General features: G+C 36.7%; 3 protein-coding genes across 3 annotated transcripts; 2 read left to right on the top strand and 1 right to left on the bottom strand.

Moving 5' to 3' along the window:
- Nucleotides 1–878: 878 nt before the first annotated feature.
- On the top strand, nt 879–6465 carry LOC113856550 (kinesin-like protein KIN-13B). Its single transcript, XM_027488406.1, has 12 exons — nt 879–1046; nt 1179–1403; nt 1915–2100; nt 2275–2376; nt 2730–2807; nt 2908–2989; nt 3398–3557; nt 3629–3931; nt 4199–4417; nt 4574–4919; nt 5004–5069; nt 5565–6465. The coding sequence occupies exons 1-12, from the start codon at nt 879–881 to the stop codon at nt 5742–5744; spliced, it is 2115 nt and encodes a 704-aa protein (XP_027344207.1). The 3' UTR covers nt 5745–6465.
- On the bottom strand, nt 5955–9168 carry LOC113856554. The gene has a single exon (XM_027488412.1). It carries the CDS (start codon nt 8224–8226, stop codon nt 7576–7578), a length of 651 nt encoding a protein of 216 aa, XP_027344213.1. The 5' UTR covers nt 8227–9168; the 3' UTR covers nt 5955–7575.
- A 465-nt stretch (nt 9169–9633) lies between these two features.
- Nucleotides 9634–10568, top strand: LOC113856555 (60S ribosomal protein L37-3). The gene is made up of 4 exons (XM_027488414.1): nt 9634–9770; nt 9886–10021; nt 10115–10216; nt 10319–10568. Exons 1-4 carry the CDS (start codon nt 9768–9770, stop codon nt 10363–10365), a joined length of 288 nt encoding a protein of 95 aa, XP_027344215.1. The 5' UTR covers nt 9634–9767; the 3' UTR covers nt 10366–10568.
- Nucleotides 10569–13124: the final 2556 nt, after the last annotated feature.

Raw genomic sequence — 13124 nt, 5'->3', positions numbered from 1 at the left:
TTACTTATGTATATTAAACCTGTGTGATGGACAAATTCTTGCCGATTAGGTTCAATTGACTGAGCAACTTTAGGACTCACTTTAGTATGAAATTATGCTGAGCTTTTGTTATGAACGTTTTTGTAAATAATGTCAGTTCTCTAATTTATCCATCTGTTCCCCCCTCCCCCACTTCTTGGTCAACGAACTTGGGGCTTCAGAATATTGGGCCTTTTCAATGGGCTTAACTCTAGTGAGCCCAATCATCCATGAAAAATGATGCATTGCAGATTCATCTAACGCAAAGCACATCTCCCTAACCTCCTCCACTTGAGGGAGCTTTTTGCTTTAAAATTATAAATAAAAACAGAGAAAAAAAGCAACGAGCGTCCGGCACCAAAAGAAGGAGAGAGGGCCGTAAACGCTGGGCCCGTGGGCCCAAACACAAGCACGGTGCCGCGCCGCAAATTGTTATGTTTACGTTGCCATCACATTGCAAACCCAACCCAGAATGGACGCCAGGTGGCACGACATTTTAAAAGCTCTGAGAATTTTTGAATGTGAAGCCAAGCGCGCCACGATAAATAGACAAAAGGCAGCGGTGGTCCCCACCCATGTGGGACGGGACAAGTTCAAAAAACCACAGGGCCTACCCTAACCCCCGATACTACGTCGTCGTTTCCCTAGTTGAAGAGTGTCGCACGTGCCAGGCAGAGACGCTCTTCAAAAAATTTCAAAGCCTTCCTTCATTACATTACATTACATTACACTACTCTTGCTGTCGTTTGTATCGTATCTATTCGTTCCTTCTTATTCCTATATCTTCGGTTTCACTCCATTCTACTTCATCAGCTTTCTCACTCTCTTCCGTTTCCGATCTGATCGCACGGCACGGGAAGATGAACGGTGCAGGGAGACAGGGGCTGAGATCTGGTGCCACGGGGGTGCACCACCAGCGCCAGCACTCCGACAACTTTCTCGACGGCTCCTCCAACGGCAACAGATGGCTCCAGTCGGCTGGCCTTCAACATCTCCAATCATCCGCCAATCCCATTCCTCCGCTTCAGGTTCTCTTCTTAATCTCTGATCTCAATATCTTCTCTCCTTTCCCTTCTCCGATTGTAGTCCTGTCATCCACTGTTGTGCATACGAATTTTGATCCGATTTGATGAGATTCTTCGTGTTTGAAATGTGAGCAGGACTATAACATGTACGGCGGTGGCGGTGGAGCGCAGGGAGGAAGAATGTACAGGAATGCGCCGCAGAGGGGCTTCAATGGAGGAACTGAGTATTACGTGGAGCCATCCACGCCTCCCGGCGGTTACCGTGCCTCGACGCAGAAAAAAAATGGTGAAGATTCGCCCGGCGATTTCAGCCCCGGCTTGTTGGATCTGCATTCATTCGACACTGAGCTTCTTCCCGAGGTTATTATTTTCTATGACAGATGAGCTTCCATTTGATTTCCGAGCTTTGTTGTTCTAAAAGTATCTTTTCATCCTGTGAATAACGGTCACATTGTATCTTTTGAAAGGTCACGGCTATAAAAAATTTCTGTTTCGTTGACCGTCTAGCCTTTGGAAGTATTCATAATTTGAGTTGATGTTTAGTCCTAGTGGAAAATCGTTACATCAGCCTCAACAGATCCTAAGCTCTAAATTTGAACATGCGTTTGGACTTTGTGTTTTTAATTTATTCATTCCTTTGCATATTATATTTCATCCGAGGATTAAAAGCCTTTCCTCAATTTAGATATTATTGTTGATTTCTTTACCTGTATGCGATGATAATTGCATTTTCAAGTTGATCATATATGTGCATAAAATCCTAAGCTGATCTGTTTTTAACTAGGATGGCTGATCTCTTCTTTTGTCTTTGTAAGTAGATGCACGTGAAAAGGTAGCTTAAATTTTCTTCTAATTTCGTCTATCCTGTTAGATGCCAGCCTCCAATGCATATGATGCCAATGCTCTGTTTCAACCTGGCCGGGGTAGAAGCTTTGATGACTCTGAACCTTACATGTTGAGCAAACAGACTGGCAGAGCTCGTGCTCCTGAAAACATATTGAAAAGTTTTCCTGCAGACAAAGAGAAATCTAATACTGTGGCAAAGATTAAAGTTGTGGTATGTTCTTTTGCATATCTCTATTTGCCATTCATGTTTTATTTAAAATGCTTTTGCTGACTATGAGTAAATTTGAATTGTATTTTCTAAAAATGGATGTTAAATCTTGTCTAATTGTGGACAGCATTGCTTTTTAGTTTTGTTATAATATTGTCTTGCTACTTTTTAATGCAGGTTCGTAAGAGACCAATGAACAAGAAGGAATTAACAAAGAATGAGGAAGACATTATAGAAACATATTCCAATTCTTTAACAGTTCATGAAACTAAATTAAAGGTAAGTTTAAGAGGCAGCTGCAATCAATGGTTCCTACTTCCAATGCAGTATAACTATCCTTTGGTTTGAGAATAAAAGCTGAATTTGCTGAAATTTACTCATTAACAAAAAAATCAAGGGTGGTGCTGGCTATGTAACTGATATCTCCAAATTTTTCTCTTGGTGAATCTGAGATGAGTGACCTGAAAGCAATATAGATAATATGTACAGAATCAAAAGAGAAAAAGACAAGTGATCCTATAATATGTTGAGTGTAATTGTCTGTACTCTTAGCCACTAATTTCATCACTTGTCAGCTCTTAAGGTATGATAATCTAATAGACATTTTGTATTCAAAATTATATGCTTTACAGGTCGATCTAACTCAGTATGTAGAGAAGCATGAATTTGTTTTTGATGCTGTTTTGAATGAAGAGGTTACAAATGATGAGGTAACTATAATGTACTTACATGTTCAGATAAAAAGAATGCTTGACAACATATGTGATGAATCCTTACTTATGTAACTTTTTTTTTAAAAAAAATCTTTAGGTGTATCGTGAAACGGTAGAGCCCATAGTTCCAATAATCTTTGAACGCACTAAGGCAACTTGCTTTGCATATGGGCAAACAGGTGATACTGTGATAGCAATCTCTGAAGTTTGATTTTGTGGCTATTACAACTTGCCTGAAGACAAATTCTGATTTTATGCCTATTTGATATGTAATATTTCCACTTCATATCATATATCTCTTTGAAACATTGCAATATTTCTTTGCACTTTCTTGAGTTTAAGTTTCGACCATGATCTGTGAGGATATAGGTTTATTTATTGCCTGTCATTTAGTTTGTGTCTCATGAATTTGTGATTGATATTCCCAAATGTTTTCATTGGTGCTTACATTGTTTTGCGTCAAAGCTGAATTCTTGAGTCTTGTAAAGATAAATTTAGATTCTGAACTGCCAATATTTCATGCCAACTAGATGTCAATGATTTGAACTATGAGTGAACTTCTAAATACTATTGTCATATTTTTCTAGGAAGTGGAAAAACTTACACAATGAAGCCACTGCCACTTAAAGCATCAAGGGACATCCTTAGATTGATGCATCATACTTACAGGAATCAGGGATTTCAATTGTTTGTGAGTTTCTTTGAAATATATGGTGGGAAGCTCTTTGATCTCCTTAATGATCGAAAGTAAGTCAAACTCCTTCTTCTTTGCATCTGTAAACTCTCTGTTCTTGAGATTTAATGTTTTATTGCTGCAGAAAACTTTGTATGAGAGAGGATGGTAAGCAGCAAGTTTGCATTGTGGGTTTGCAAGAGTACCGTGTATCAGATGTGGAGAATATCAAAGAACTGATTGAGAGAGGAAGTTCCACAAGAAGTACAGGCACCACGGGTGCAAACGAGGAATCTTCACGGTCACATGCAATCCTTCAGCTTGCTATCAAGAGATCAATTGATGGCAATGAATCCAAACCTCCTCGTTTGGTTGGCAAGCTCTCCTTCATAGATCTTGCTGGAAGCGAACGTGGAGCAGATACTACAGATAATGACAAACAGACAAGGTATGATTGAGCTTGAATTGTTTAGGATGGATTTATATTTTTACTTACCCAAGTTAAAAGAGCACCTACGAATGGGAAAATTAATTAGGAATCTAAATTAGACTAGACTGGACTACAAATTTAGCCATATGCTTTATTATTAAGGATATCTCAGATTTGGGATGCTATCATGAATAGTAAGCATCCCTCATTCATTCCAATTGTCGTCTAATGGTTTTATTTTTTTTGGCTTTGACATTTGTTTCCAATTTTATGATGATGATTCAGGATTGAAGGTGCTGAAATCAATAAGAGCTTACTTGCCCTAAAGGAATGCATAAGAGCTCTTGATAATGACCAAGGACACATCCCTTTCAGAGGCAGTAAACTGACTGAAGTTTTGAGGGATTCATTTGTTGGCAATTCCCGCACTGTTATGATATCATGCATATCACCAAGCTCTGGTTCATGCGAACATACACTGAACACATTAAGATATGCAGACAGGTAACGGTGAATTTTCTGTTAAATGTAGTTCTGTAACTGTATCCCCTACTCCTTCCAGCAACCCACACCATGCATCATACAAACACACTACACAATGCAACCAATGATGTGCACAAAAGGATAAAGAAATTTCATAGTTTTACTGTTACAAACCAGGGTAAAAAGCCTATCAAAAGGAAACACTTCAAAGAAAGATGTTTTATCATCAAATTTCAACCTTAAAGAATCAACTGCCGTTCCCTTGTCTTCTGTTACTGGATTGGCCTATGAGGATCGCCCAACTGATGCATGGAATGATGAGAATGAAGGGGATGATTTTAGCCCCCCTGAAGAGTATTATGAGCAGGTGAAACCATCATTGAAGAAAAATGGAAAGATGGAGTTATATGCTGCAACTGATGACAAATTGAAGAAACAAAGTGGTCAGATCAAATGGAAGGACCTCCCGAAAGTTGATCCTCAAATCACACATAATGAGGATGATTTAAATGCCCTCTTACAGGTAAGGTGTCGGCTACTGAGATAATGGTTATGTGAAAAACCCAGGACTCATCTTTACTGAAAGCATATGTCATCATTATTTCAGGAAGAAGAGGACCTTGTAAATGCTCACCGTACCCAAGTGGAAGAGACCATGAACATTGTTAGAGAGGTATTTAAACTTTCTATATTATTATTCTGTCATTTCATTTATTCTTTTAAGGAACTAGGCCATGTGTCTCAATCCCTCAACCTTCAAATTATTTGACTAGTTGTGTAGTGGTTTTAATATAGATAGCGAGTCACCTGAAACATGGCAAGTTCTTTTTGTAATTATTTTTATTAATATTTAGTGTTGGCTCTTAATTAGTGAATTTGATGAGAATGGTGAGTACTTAAAAGATTCTTTTGATAGATAGCAGAAACAATAATTGTGCACATATTGTCATCAAGCACATTGATAGTCTATACACACAAACTTCAATTTGTTGATTCTCCTACTGAATCTTGCTCACAGTTTCAGTATTATTGATTCTAGGAATAATTAAAATGTCCTAGGACAGAGAAAAATGGATTCCTTCACACTACCCTTGGATTGCATCCTTCTAAGCAACGGTGCAAAGTGCATTTCTAATGTTTATTCCTTTTATCTGCACTTGAAATGCAGGAGATGAACCTCCTGGTTGAAGCAGATCAACCAGGGAATCAGCTGGATGATTATATAACAAGACTAAATGCCATTCTTTCTCAGAAGGCTGCTGGCATCCTGCAGCTGCAAACCCGTTTAGCTCATTTTCAGAAACGTTTAAAGGAGCACAATGTTTTGGTTTCATCTACTGGATACTAATATCATTTAAAACAGATTCGCTGGTGAAAGTGTTTCAATCCTGTGGTTGAGATCGTGTATTTGTGTGATTCAGCCTGGAGATTATGTGAGATCTGGGATACGATGTGACACTCATAATAGTCGATTCATCTATTATTTTGTGCCTTGGCTATTCTCCTCGGGATCAGAAACTGGAGTTTGGAGTCTTCATTTTTTTTTCTTTACCCGACCAAGAATGTAGACATGTATTGGTTTTACTTGCCTCTGTCGAGGCAATGTATCAATGTATAAAGCGCTCTCTTGTTAGAAATTTAATATAAAAACCATTTATTGTCTTCACTTATTTAAACTTTTTGGGATGTTTGGTTCATGACAGTATCAGAGCCTCAACGAGACTATGACTATGACTATAAAAAGTTAAATTTCAATGGTAGGTAGGTGGGTGGGCCCCCTGTATGTAGGCTCGTGAACGACCTCAAAAGACTCGGGTGGAGGGAATGTGTTAGAAATATATTATAAAACTGTTCATGTGCTTTCATCTAATAACTCAAGTCTTTGGGATATTTGGTGTACGAAAAAACTGATGTTTGATTTATCAATGGAGTAGTTCTTTTTTCTTGATGAGTAGTTTCCTAACTTACTTATTCTGCAATGGGTTGTCTGTGTGTGAATGATTCAGTTCATATAATTGTAATTCACGTTATAGACACCACCTGTTGTAAATAAATCGTGGTTTGCAATTCTAAAAGTATTGCTGCGACTATGTAATTATAGCTCTTTAGCCTTTATCGCAATGAAATTATGGTTATTAGCCACTAGTGTGTGGAAATGAGCCGCCAAATATTCTGCTTTTTCCAACGTGTTACGTTTATAATTCATGATGAAAGGAATCATTTAGTAACTACAGTGGCGCGAAAGAATTAATGCGGCACGGATTAAGTAAAATACGATTTTTTTTGTTCAACAAAGAAAGACGAGACTTCAGGTTTTTTTTTTTTGTTAAAGGAAAATACCAGACTTAAGGAGGTGAAAATGACAACATTGTTGTAGATGGGCCATTCAGAAGATTATGACCTTAATAATGATGTAGATTCTTGTTAACACTCGAAAACTTTTATAAAATGTCTATACATTGAAAATGATTTTATTATTTAAATTACTAAAAATTGATATTGTACGTAATTTCATATACTTTTTTTTAATCTTTTTTTGGTTTTTATCCTTTTTAGATACATGCATATAGAAAATACAATCTAAATATTAAAGATATATTTATAGATGTGTACTCTTAGCAGTGCACAGCATTTTTCCGTTTGAAAGAGTATAGTTAGGAAATAGACTTTAATTTTACAATGTATTTTATTTTGAAATTTGATTTGATTGTCTATTTTTTATTAAAAAAAAAATGTTAAATCGATCATTTCCCAGGAGCGTCTGAATAAACCAAGATTCGGCAACAAAACAATGTGAATCCAAGAGCGTCTGAATCACTCTTTCATGTTTTGTATTTAAATAATCATTACAGATTGAATGAATTTGTGTGACATCGAAACAAAATTTGAAATCCTGTTAAGATCCAATCATCTTTGAGAAAGAAACCGTATTCTTAAAGAAAGTTTCAAAATTGGGAAAATTGACAAACAGAGTGTACATTGCGGAATGGAAAATATAGATTCAATCCTGTATTGAAATAACCAGAAAATAATGAAGGGTGTAAATTGCGGGAATTCACACCAAACAAACTCAAATCGTTCAGCAGCACACTGGAAGATGAAAACTGAGAGACACAACATAGAGAAACAAAACATGTTTCATATACAACAAAACATTCTTTGCGTTAAGATGAACTTATCTACAACCTGACAGATCCAATTCTTCCCTTTGACTTTGAGCGTTTGATTCTGACTGAGGACTGAGGAACCGCGAAATCTGAGTGTATGTCGGTGAAAAACTTGTCCACAATATCTAAATAAACAGGACTTGTAAGGCGAGAATAGTAGTGGAGTGCCTCTTCAACGTCTAGCACGTGCTCAACATCACTCGAATCCATCATCTCCAATTCCTTCATCTTTTGTGCTAAATCATGAGCCCCCTCATTCATGCTTTTTGAATTCAAGATTTCCTTCTTTCCAACTTGAGAGTTCCCTTTGCTTTTCTTCTCTTCTGCTCCATCTTCAGGAATGCTCTTTTGTGGACTTTGCTTGGGAAATCCCGTGAGGCTTTCAGCATTTGCAGCATGTTCCATTGCTTGCACTCTTACCCTGCTCATGCTATTGTCATCAGTCCTCTTTATTCTGTTCAGATCAGACTGCAGTATGTCATAAAACTCATTGTAAAATTGATCGCTTGTGTAAGTTCTTGCATTGCAACTGCGACCGAGGAATGGATTGAAGGAAAGAGATCTGGGTAGTTTGCGGTACCCTCCAAAGATTAAAGACTTGAAGTTTCGGAGGGTCTTGTGGAATAAAAGTTTGGTCTTGCGAATGGTTTCTCTAAGCAGCATTTGTGGTTATAACGTGAAAAGGCAAGATTTTCTTCTAATGTCTTCTAGAGCAGACACAGTGTTAATCTGCTCTAGTTCTTGTGTGTTCTACAATTTTGTCCTGATTCAGGTTTGCATATAAAGAGAGGTGCAGATGGTAACTATTCCCAAGGTTGCCAAAAGAGAAAAACAATTATGCTCTAAAGGGTTCTGTTTTCTCTGTCTAGGTTTCAATTCAACTCTACCTTTTTGTCTACGGCATCCCATGCTCTCTGTCCCTTTCAGACCTTCTGTCTCTCTATGCATGAAAGCTCAAAGCTTGTGAACATATGATAATCTGATAATTTTCATATCTGAGGGCCAAAGAACTTTAGGGTCCCAATTTGCCCGCTGATCTATTGGTTGTTCCTCTTTGAGTTAAAGATAATTGAAGAAAAGGGTTCAAGTTTATAGACTTTAGAATCTAAATTATCACAAATATTGTATTGATTTTGACTACGTGCTGTTTAAAGTGCAGAGGCATTGATTAAGATGCAAAGCTAAAGGTGGTGGGTGGCTAAAAGATTATAACAGAAACTCGCGTACCTACTTCTTGTTAACCAAATTTGAAACCTTAGGACCACTAAATCATATAGTCCTTAATGATTCTTTCGGAGGTCACCTTTTATAGAGCAAATTTGTGTTAGGAGCTACACTGATAGTAATTACTTAAAGCGCCTCCAATGCACCATATTTAACAAAAAATTCACCATGGGACAATGAGAAGAATTAGTAGCTGCGATGCAAAATGGCTTCAAATCCAAACTATATGGAATTGACGGAGGGGAAGAGGTGCATGGTCCCCATGTATAGTGAAGATAAGAAGGTGAGGTGCATTTCATTTGCTACACTAACACTGGGAGGTCACTATCGGACACATGGCAGCGTTCAAGTCCTCCACCCACCTCTGTCCCAAACTATATGGAATATTAAAGAAGGGACATAAACCTATTCAAATTTCGTTACTTTGGTGCCTGTACCATGTACCTCACCCACACTAAATTAATCTGCATCATATAATCAGACTAATGCTAGCAATACAGTCTATTTTACTTTTTTTTTATTATTAGTTATAATTTATTAAAAATTATAAAAGTATGAAAGGAAAATATTAATTGTGATTTTTTTATATTTTAATGTTAATTTATATATTTTTAAATAATTTCCAAAAGAACTTGTTAATTGTTTTTATGTTTTTTTCTCTAGAAGTAGCCCAATAAATTACTAAGGTGCTCCAATTGTTTTTAATTATTTTCAGCGGCGAAAACAATTTCAAATTGACCTTTGGGGGCCTGAGTGTATAATGGGCTTCAAGGAAGGTCGTTACAGCGGAAAACCATTTTGAAAAGCCCAGTGAAGAGCCGTCAACTGATTTATTTCCATTGGTACCCCTAAACTTCGTAACCCTAAACCCCTTTCTTTGAACTGAAGGGAACATATATAAATACTAATCTCCACGCCGCTACGTCTTCTTCAGCCACATAGCTCCTTCGCTGCATCGTTAGGGTTTTGCATCTGCTTCAATGGTACTACCACTTCTCATTCTCTATTTGTATGTTATTCGATACCATGTTTGTTCTCCATGTTGGAGGGTGCATGGTGGTGTTGTGATTTTGACGAGTGTGTGTGATTGGAACGCAGGGGAAGGGGACAGGGAGCTTTGGTAAGAGGAGGAACAAGACCCACACACTCTGTGTGAGGTGCGGCCGCCGCAGCTTCCACCTTCAGAAGAGTCGCTGCGCCGCCTGTGCTTTCCCCGCCGCACGCAAGAGGAAATGTAACTCCTTATTTCCTTAGCCATCGATCATTCTGCTTCCTAATTAGTGTTTTTGTTTGATATAATTACCTTGATAATGATTAACGATGTCAGATAACTGGAGCGTCAAGGCAATCCGCAGAAAGACCACCGGAACCGGTAGGATGAGGTACTTGCGTAATGTGCCTCGCCGATTCAAGAGCGGTTTCAGAGAAGGTATTTTTAACATTTTCTATTGTATCATACCCTACTCAGATTTTTAATACTGTTGGCCATCATTTTATTAATATAATTTTTTTTGTGTTGGATTTTCAATAGGTACTGAAGCTGCACCTAGGAAGAAGGGAGCTGCTGCTACTGCGTAAGCCTTTGGAAGGGTACGAATTATAGGATTAGATTGTTTTTTTTATGCTGGGGCAGCTATCGTGGAACACTTGTTGTTATAGTCTCATTGTTTTTTGGTCCCATTTAATTTGTAGTTGCTTTATATTTCAACAAGATATAAGACCTTTTGATTGTTCAGTTGGATTGGCATTTACAGTTTATGTTTTAATTGGTTTTTGATTGATGAATAGACACCCCCTTGTCCGCTATACTATTCTAGGTTTGTATCAGGAATTTGCGATAGTGATAACAAGAGATCTATAATTAGTTATGGGAAGGTAGGTTGGGTAACCTGGTTTGCTTCTACCTTTATTATTCGATGATTGCACCAAAATTTTTTATTTCACATGTCCTGATTTTTTTTCTATATACGGTCGAGATAGATAATGAGTAGCGGAAGAACATGATTCTCTTGTTAATATGCCTAAAGTCAAGGGAAGTTTTTGGGCTGTGTATAATGATGACTGGTTAGCGTAATACGAGGAATTGTTGGATATATTCATTTGATTAGAGCCTTGAATATGAGTGCCAATTAAGTCTTTGGAGAACATAGGATGTGAATTTACAGCGCTGTTGTTGTAACGTATCTTGATTCCTTCATTTTTAGAGGCTCTGTTTCAGAAGTATGAAAATTTCCCCATCCTAGTATTTTTTCTTATTATTTGGATTTGCTTTGCAGAACCTAAGTTTTTGAATGTTGTTGGACGTCATGTTCAATTGATGCATATCACCGTTTTGGGTCTTAATGTTCACTTGTAAACTCAAGATAACTCAAAATCATTTTGGTTCTTTATCACTGTTCTTGAATAACTGAAGTTCTCTATTATTTTCGTTAGTAGCTGCAATTTACTCGTTCCATGTTCAAGTTGTTGTGTGACCTAAAAATTTTTCATCCGATGTACGTTGAAATAAATGAATTAACACCAAACTAAGGTACGTTAAGAGAAATTTCAGGTTTGTATCGTTCGTACTACTTAAATATCGACCGACTTTGCCTTGTGTCAAACAGAAGATTTATTGATCTGACTGATGTTTCTTCTATTGCAAATTAGTACCCTGTTCAAATTTGTCTGTAGTTAATTTGCAAGTATTGGGAAATTCTAGTAGTAGGATGGTTAGATTCCGCCACCTGTTCATAATGAAAACGTGTTAGTTTTTTTGTACTGCAGTTAGAGATGGATATTTTATGGCAAAGCATTCAACGAATGCGAGAAATTCGACTCACTACATCGTTTGATCTCTGCTATTTTGGAATTGTTTAAGAGTGGGCCTTACTTCAACCAGGGCACATTTATGTAGACAAGTAGACATGATAAAATTTAGCAAGTAAATAATTGGTTATCAATGTCAATTTCAGAATTCAGACATGGTAACCCCGAGAAACATTATGTAATGTTGTTAAATTAGGTTGAAAACAGAAAGATGAGCCACAATAAAAACAAATTATATGGATTTTTGGTTAAAAATTTATTTAAAAATCTTTTTTCTTTTCTCGATTGACGAAGTTGGTCATTTCTCAGCAGCAAACTACTTAATCACTCATTGATAGTATACATTAATCATAAAGGAACTGAGAAGAAACACAAGAAATAATCAGATTAAAATCATGCAGGCAACAAGGAACAGTTTGCCCCAGCGTAGCTAACCCATCTACAACTGAATCATCCTCGCTCAAAACATGCTGCCAAGTTCCATCATTATTAATATTTAGGGACACGTTTGCTTAACAAAATTCTGCCCGCAAGACGAGCAATACATGCAAATGCAATAACACTGGCAACCCAGTGATCATGGACCTACAAGAAGCTACAGATGATCTAGTTAGGGATCCATCACTATTAATTTAGGTACACGTTGAATATGAATTTAAAGCCTTGTATCTAATAGCATTGAAATAAGTGTGTATCTATAACCATTTAAACGCAAAACCGAACATGCTTACAGTGTTCCTGGTGCACTAAAAAGAGGACTTTTTTGGTAGTCTTCTGCCACTGAGCAGAGTCGACCGTTCCATATTCCTTAATTATTCATTTAACCCCCAGTCACCATTCTGCAAAGATTTTTCATAACATACCGTATCGGTAAGATCTTTTGCACAAGAGCAAACTTGTTTCTTTCCTTCCAAATTATGTCAATGGCTATGCCAAAAAGAAGGCTCCAGTCATGTTTATCATATCTCCCAAGCCACTAACTTACATCCAACATCCATTGCTGCAAATCTAAGAAAAGAACCAGTTTCCATTCTTATAATATTGCTGAGTTGCAGAGTTGGTCTTGTTCCTGCACCATTGCAATGTCACACTAATATTTTCAATGTTATCAATACTTTCCTTTTTAATAACATTTTACACACTATTTTGTTATAATTGATGTTAATAAAAATTAAATATTGATTAAAATATTATATATATATATCCTCATATTTGATAATTAGTTGTAGGAAAATTATTGATTTGTTTTCATACAAAAATTTATAAGATGTATGACTACGCATGAAAAAAATAGTATGTGTAAGAATTATTTCATCTTTGAGACCGAAGAATCAAATTTATAATATAAAAGAGATAGTTAATAAAAAAATTATTACATGATAACTGTTTCTTACAATTTTAAAAATAGTTCAAACATATATATTTAAAAACGGGTGAGATCCATAAATCTCTTTGTTTTGTGGTTGTTACTCCTGCAAATTCCACTTATCAGCCAAGGGCTCTATATTTCTATAAATCAAAATATTAAT

Source organism: Abrus precatorius, unplaced genomic scaffold (genome assembly GCF_003935025.1).
Source record: "Abrus precatorius isolate BTA unplaced genomic scaffold, Abrus_2018 Scaffold11, whole genome shotgun sequence".
NCBI lineage: Eukaryota > Viridiplantae > Streptophyta > Magnoliopsida > Fabales > Fabaceae > Abrus > Abrus precatorius.
This window is presented reverse-complemented; position numbering and strand designations above follow the sequence as displayed.